Source organism: Brassica oleracea, chromosome C2, assembly GCF_000695525.1.
Source record: "Brassica oleracea var. oleracea cultivar TO1000 chromosome C2, BOL, whole genome shotgun sequence".
Lineage (NCBI taxonomy): Eukaryota > Viridiplantae > Streptophyta > Magnoliopsida > Brassicales > Brassicaceae > Brassica > Brassica oleracea.
Window position 1 is genome coordinate 48,691,117 of NC_027749.1, and position 7,940 is coordinate 48,699,056.

The window sequence follows — 7,940 nt, forward strand, 5'->3', positions numbered from 1 at the left end:
ATTTACGAGGTATTATAGCGACGTCCTTACGTGGAATATTGACGTGGTCTTTACGACGAATCGTCCTACTTCGTCTTTACGACGAAATATATTACTCGCTATGTTACGACGAATTAGCGAGGAAATATGTGTTACGACAGACGTGTAACGAGCAAACGCGTTTCCTCGCTAATTCGTCGTAAAAGACTCGCTAATTCGTCGTAAAGCCTCTTTTACGACGAATTAGCGAGGAAAACCGCCCTCGTTAAGATTATGTTTTCTTGTAGTGGTATGCTGTGCTGATGTTCTCTTGTGTTGTGCTTTTCTTAAGGCTAATATTATACAAAATAATTTATTTGTAAAACCTTTTGTGCCTTTTTATGGTGTTACGAATCTCTCATAGATATGCGGTGTTGATGTTCTCTTACTTATTCCTTCCGTTCTCCTTTGTTTATGATTGCAGAGATGGTCTATGCAGGAAGATGGTTTGATCCGCTATGGACGCTTTCATGGAGAAGTTAACCAAGAAAACAGCGGGTTCCGTAACACTGAAGCTGTACAAAGGATCTGTGTCGGTGACAAGGCGTAAGAGTATTTGACCCCTTGGAACAAAACATTGTGAAAATACTAAATGCAGTATTTGACCCCTTGGCAAGGACATAGCCAGTGTAGTGCATGACTTAGTTGCAGCTGGATCATACTGCAGAAACAACCCGTATCCACTAATAACCCCGGTGATCATGCCCTTGGGGTCTCGCCTTTGTCCCTTCTTTCTCCGGGAGCTCAGAGGTTCCTATCTCTTATTGTGGTTATCTTTGTTCTATGTGAGAAAGTTCTAACTCTGTCAATGGTACAGCAGGATCATGAATGTGACAGATGGAGAGTCCGCCATAGTTCACATCTTCTAAATACATCGTAGCTTCTCTGGAAAAATCAAAGGCTCCCGTACAATTGCAAAGTTTGCCGAGAAGCATAGGCGAATTATGAATTCATTTGATAGGCAAAATCCAAGATTACTAGAGATGTCCCTTTCAACGAATCTAAGGCACCAAGGTTGAAGGATTTTGGAAACAAGAAAGGTGAAGGCCATTGCATATAAGTGTTTGCTGAGCTTATGTGCTGGAAGATTCATACAACCAGTTACGTATGCACTCCCCATAGGGTCTAAAAGGACGTCTGAATGTGCAGTTTCAAGTTGAAGAATGTTGCTGGTGGTCTTACAAAATAATGGTATAAGTTAGTTTCAACAATTATATTTGACATACGTACGGTCATTGTTTCAAATCAAAGATAATTTAAAATATGTTTCCATTTCTTGACCGAGAACTCAAAACTATATTTGATGAACTATGTAACTGTTTCTCGAATTATAAATTAATAAAGATTTTTCTGATATTGTATCTTCGTCGTATCTGAATAACATAAGATTGATAACCAACGTTGATGTGCGTACTGCTATTAGATTGCAGTATTGAATCATATTTGTGCTCTGGAATATCAAATTATTTAATTAAAGAAGAATATGCTCAAGCGCTAGCTAAAATAGCCTTTCCAAGATTTACATGCCAAATACGTATCCAGTTACACCATTTTAATATTTTGAAAATTGACTAATAAGCATTTGAACTATTAAATGAGTTTTTTCATCTATATAGTAGAACTCTTTCATTCTTTCTTCATGTTTCTTCTCATTTTAATTTTGTTTATTTTTATTATCATTTAGATATTTTATGAGATATTTATTAAGACCATTTTTGATGGTTTACTCATTTTTCATCAAAACAGAAATATTCTAGAAGCAAATATTAAAACTTTAATATTTTATATAACAGTATCTAATAACAAATCATATTAATTAATTTTGGTTATATTCACTCTTTATTCACTTCATTTTAGATGCATAGTGAAATTTTCATCAACCTAAAGAATTACAAATAAAATAAATTAGTGAATATTATACATGATTAAAAGAAAAATATAAAAATCAATTAGTTTAATTTTTCTAAAAAAAAATTCACTCATTTGTTAACACGTTCTTGAGTCTTAGGTTTTAATGAATTTTTGCATGTTTTGACGGGTTTTAAATAAATGATTTTAAGAAATCCCAAAACGAATTACATATCATCACCGAATTTAATTACCAGTTAGATCACAGATCCGAGCCAGGTTTAAAAACATGAGATATTTATAAAGAATAATTAAAATTATTTTGTACCATTTGAATTAACATGAAAAATTGTTTCAAATTTGTATAAACTTTTTTTCTCCACATTCAGTTAACTTTTCTGTTTACCAAATATCCTTTTTAATTTAATGTTTCATTACTTCCACGTCATTAGAGATGTCCCTCATGTGTGTAGATATTCCAAAGTTATATATAGTTTTCAAACTGTTTTGGGCCAATATTCAACAAAGATATCATTAATACTATTTATATGTAAGAAAATTTAAGGAAATTAAAATGTTTATTCGATATGATCCGCACATAATGCTCAAAATATGGATGTAGAGAATTTGGTTTTAGACATTTTTACGTGGTAGAACAGAAAACCATACATATTTAGATAGTAAAAAAAATTGTGAGTTTTACTCATTTTAATTTAATTTATTAATTTTATAAAGTTGTTGTAATATATTTATTATAAATGTAAAAAATATTTGTATAAACCCGGGCGTAGCCCGGGTAAAAACTCTAGTAATACTAAAAGTATTAAAAATTAAGGAATCTACTTTGCAAAAACTATCTTGGATAAAAAAAAAACAAATGCTAATGATCAAAAGTCATTATGACGCAAAAGCAAAACTTTTTCAGCGGCCTATATTAGAGTCCAATTACGGCCCATTAAACAGAACCGCCTTTTAAGACCGGAACTCAAGAACTAAACTCATATATGTGTTCAGTCGTTTCAGATTTTTCCCAATCTCCTCCGTCAGTTCGATTCCACTCCGACCTTACAAACATGTCGAAGGATCACCAAGCAATCGCCATCAACGATGCGGTTCACAAGATCCAGCTCTCTCTCCTCAACGGCATCACTTCACAAACCCACCTCTTCTCCGCAATGGCCCTGATGTCTCAGTCGGACTACGAAGACGTCGTCACGGAGCGAACCATCGCCAAGCTCTGCGGCTACCCTCTCTGCCGATCCCCCCTCCCTTCCGACGTTTCCAGGAGAGGGAAGTACCGCGTCTCCCTGAAGGAGCACAGGGTCTACGATGTTCGGGAGAGTCAAAAGTTCTGCTCGGGGGAGTGTCTTGTTAGCAGCAGAGCGTTTGGGAAGAGTCTGCAGGAGGTTCGTACCTCGGAGTTTGATATGGTGAAGCTTGGTGGGATTGTTGGTTTGTTTGGTGGTGGTGATGGGGATGTGGTGGAAGAGGAGGAGGGTTTGGGTTTGGGGTTGGGGAAGTTGACTATTTGTGAGAAGAGTGATGTGTTGAGAGGTGGAGAGGTGGATTTGGAGGAGTGGATGGGTCCTTCTAGTGCTGTTGAAGGTTATGTTCCTTTTGATCGAAGCAATGTCAAATCTAGAGATGGCAGTAAGGGTAAGTTTGATGATGAAACCATATGACTTCAATTTTTTTTTTAAAGAATAAATGTTCAAGTAATCGACTAGTACATTTTATATGAGATTATTGATTAGTCAGGCGCCTAGACCGATTTTTTAAGCTTCTAGACTGATTTCTTTTAATAATTGTTTCATTTTGGTATATACCAATTTTTAGAACATTGAGAATATTGTAACTGGACATGTTATCTGTTTGGTGTTTGTTTCTTATGTTTGTTACTAGTTTGGTTTACTGTCTCTATACTGATTATGGTATGAGATTTGATTGTTGACAGAGTCCAAGGCTAAGAATAAACAAAAGAGGCAGGAGGAACCGTCTTTTAACGAGATGGGTTTTACTAGCACGGTTATTGTTCCTGATGAGTGTAGTGTAAGCAGTTACAACTCCAAACAGGGTAAGTTAGATGATGAAACCATATCTGTTATAAATTCTCCATTATAAAGAAGAAAGGAGACAAAGGGTTTGAAGGAGGAATGGTTTATTGGTTCAGCACAAGATAGAGTGTTAAAATGGAATCATGGCTATAAGTTAGGAAAAGAAAGATAGAATTTTATTTCTGAATTCTATAGATAAGTTACACTTGATGTAAAGAAAAGAACTTTTGAATTAAATTTAACATTCAACTCAAAAAAAAAGAAAAAAGAAACTATATCTGTTTAGTTTGTTTTCCCATATTTCTAAGTAGTTTGGTGTCCGTCTCTCTGCTGCTTATAGTATGTGCTTGGTTTTGAACAGATTCCAAGGCTAAGAATAATCAAAAGAAACAGGAGGATCCGCCTTTTAACGAGATGGGTTTCACTAGTGAAGTTATCATTCCTGATGAGTGTAGTGTTTCAAAGGTTCCACCACAGACCAAACAAACTCCTCCTGTGGTGAAACCTGAGGATGGCCAAGGGAAAACCCCAAAAAAATCGAGTAAGCAGTAAGGAAGTGTTAAGATTAGCATTAAGTGTTTAAAATCTTGTGATGGTTACTAGGCCATTTCTTGCTGATGTGTGGCAATAGATACCGTTATATACCATGCTCTCTCTCTTTATCTATATGGTTTTGAAGTTCACTAGCGCATGTGCAGGGTTTCGTCGTGAAAAGGAAAAGGAAAAGATCGATTTCGCGAGCTTTGGGTTTGATGCAATGGGCTGTGCGAGCCCTGTCACTGCAAGTGATGGATACAGCGTTGAATACAGCGTGTCTAAGCAGCCACCATCTTCAACTGAAGACCCTCTTGGTGGCCAAATGAAAGATGGTCTAAAGCCTTTGGATGAGAAGAGTTCTCTATCTGCGTCTAAAGGGAAGGGGTTTAGGCCTCCACCACGGCGCAAACAAGCTTCTCTTGTAGGCGAATCAAGCAAAGGGAAAACAGTTGTAACAATCACGGAGAAGGACATTCAAAGTTCTCTGGCTGATGAGATGGGTGTAATGAGCGATGGATACAGTGTAGAATATAATGTGTCTAAGCATCCACCATCTTCAATGGAAGATTCTCTAAGTTCTCACCTAGAAGGTTCTCAGACGTTAGACAAGAAAAATGCTCTACTAGGATCATCATCTGGTTCTAATACAAAAGCCCTGGGAAAGAAAGTTATTTCTGATTCTTGTGAGGGGCTTAAAGCTCATAAGGATATGTGTTCATCAAGTGAAATCGTCACTAAGTCATGCCTTAAAGTCTCTGGCTCCAAGAAGCCTAGCCATTCAGTTACTTGGGCTGATCAGAGTGATGGCGTCCGTGGTGATCTTTGCGAGGTTAGAAGCAATGATATCGAGTCAGGTCTCAATACAGAGGATGTCTCACGCCTTGCATTAGCAGAAGCCTGTGCTAAGGCGTTGAGCCAGGCTGCTGAAGCTGTTTCTTCAGGAGATTTAGATGCAAGTGACGCCGGTAAGTCCCCATAGGAAGTGTTTATTATGTACAGACTTCAATAAGTTTCTGAACTTTTTCACTTTTGTTATGTTTTGTATATAGCTGCAAAAGCTGGAATCGTTTTGTTGCCAAGCACACATCAACTTGATGAAGAAGTTTCCGAGGAGGAAATGAGTGAAGAAGAGGAGGAGGAGGAAGCAACTCTTCTGAAGTGGCCAAACAAGCCAGGGACGCCGGATTCTGATTTGTTCGAACGTGATCAGTCTTGGTTCGATGAAACTCCAGAGGGCTTCAATCTAACTGTAAGTCTTTTGTAATTAACCATCAGGACTATACATGGGAACTAACGTTCACTGACCTTTCCTCAGTTATCACCTTTTGCAATGATGTGGGACTCACTGTTTGGCTGGGTGTCATCCTCTTCACTGGCGTATATATATGGGAAAGATGAGTCTGCTCATGAGGAGTTTTTGTCGGTTAACGGGAAGGAGTACCCCAGGAGGATTAGATTGGGAGAAGGGCTTTCATCGGAGATCAAGGAGACTATTGCTGGATGTCTTGCAAGAGCTGTGTCTACAGTTGCCACTGTTCTCAAGCTGCCAGTACCTATATCCGAGTTAGAAAAGGGACTAGTAAGTACTCTCCTCGAAGGAAACTTAATTAATATAACATGCTGTGATTTTGGGCCTGGGGATTACGGGCCCGGGCCCGAACCTCCTGATATTCAAAAAAAAAAGATGCTAGTTGTAACATAGCAATATCATCTCACAGTTATGCTGGGAAGTTGTATGATATATAGTTTCTTAGCAGTGTGGTGGTTGTGATTTGGTGTTGAGCAGGGAAGCTTGTTGGAGACATTGTCGTTGACTGGGGCGGTTCCGTCGTTTAGGGTTGAACAATGGCTAGTGGTTGTACTTCTGTTCCTGGACGCGTTGTCTGTGTGCCGGATCCCTCGGATTGCACCTTATATATTGAACAGAAGCAAGGTTAGTAGTTGCAGTTAACTTGAACATATAGACAATAATGTGAAGGCTATTGAGTTGATTGTGTTGGTGGAAAATTGAAAAACAGGTGTTGGAAGGAAGTGGAATTGGAAATGAAGAGTATGAGACAATGAAGGAGATTCTGTTACCGCTTGGCCGTGTTCCTCAGTTTGCTACACTATGCGGGGCTTAGACAAAACCCGGTTTAGAGTTTTACTTGGGGAATATAAAAACAACTTTGAAAAAAATGAAAAAATCATTTTAAAAGCTGGCTTATGTTATTTTTTTGACTGATGGATTGTTTAGTTGGAAGATAATGTGGTACAAAAAAAAATCAGAATCTACTTGGAACAAAATGTTTCGATATGGGTTTGATAAAAATGGGGTGAGAGATGATGTGTTACAAAAAGAAAAAATGACTATGATAGCAATAAAAAGTTTTTGTCACAAATATAGCTTTTAAGAATGAGAATGACCAAAATAACATTTAATGTTTTATCAAAAGAGATAAATATACGCTTATACCTCCATGGTAAATTAATTTACACATTAGGGTTTAGAATTAAGGGGTGGGGTTAGAATTTAGGATTTAGGGTTTAGGGTTCAGGGTTTAAGGTTTAGAGTTTAGGGTTTAGAGTTTAGGGATGGGGTTTAGGGTTTTGGGTTTTGGGTTTAGAGTTATGGTGTGGGGTTTAGGATTTAGAGTTTATGATTTAGGGTTTAGAATTTAGGGTTTAGAGTTGCGGAGTGGAATTTTGGGATAAGATTTCAAATTTTGAAAAATAAAAAAAATTAAATTTTTTCAAAAGATAAAATGCTATTTTGGTCATTTTAGTTTTTCAGGGCTATTTTGTGACATAAATTTAGATTGATGTTATTTTGGAGATGTGTCCTTATAAAAATGAAAAGCTTTTTAAGTCGTGATTAGTGAGTTAAAATAGCTGAATTGAAATGTGAAAATTGATTGACTCGGACCTTGCTGTTTTTAGTCTAAGATGGTGTTGATTCTTGACGATGTTAGGACTCCTGTTTTTTCCATGTGAGAAGGAAAATAATGATATTGACCAACGCAAATATTACTTATTTCGTGTTTTGTTTGTTGAACTCAATACATGCCACTATTCAAAATCCGTTTTTTGTTTGTTTGTACATGAATGTCCTTGGAACTAACTAAAAAGAAACATAAAAGACAAATTGTCCAATCATATAAGAAACTAGGCCTGAGACTTATTATCTGACATCCGGATTCGATCCGAGATCCGCTCCGAAAATAGGATATCCGGGGTGTCCGGATCCGAATCCGGATAGTAAAATCTTGGATCCGTGCAAACCGAATACGGATCCAGATATCTTAATTTTTAGGTCCGGATATCCGGATCCGGATCCGTATTTTTAAAATACATTAAATTTTTAAATTTTATTAATATTTATATTTGATATATTAATATTTATACATGAATTAATCTTGTAATATTATATTTTAGTTTTTACAATATTATAAACATATATAAATATATTTATAAATATTTAATTTATGTATTATATTAAAAAAA

General features: G+C 36.7%; 1 protein-coding gene across 1 annotated transcript; it reads left to right on the plus strand.

Moving 5' to 3' along the window:
- Window positions 1-2,882: 2,882 nt before the first annotated feature.
- On the plus strand, window positions 2,883-6,789 carry LOC106327754 (putative RNA polymerase II subunit B1 CTD phosphatase RPAP2 homolog). Its single transcript, XM_013765999.1, has 8 exons — window positions 2,883-3,522; window positions 3,821-3,940; window positions 4,282-4,461; window positions 4,619-5,422; window positions 5,507-5,706; window positions 5,773-6,036; window positions 6,244-6,390; window positions 6,476-6,789. Exons 1-8 carry the CDS (start codon window positions 2,940-2,942, stop codon window positions 6,578-6,580), a joined length of 2,403 nt encoding a protein of 800 aa, XP_013621453.1. The 5' UTR covers window positions 2,883-2,939; the 3' UTR covers window positions 6,581-6,789.
- The last annotated feature ends 1,151 nt before the right edge of the window (window positions 6,790-7,940 follow it).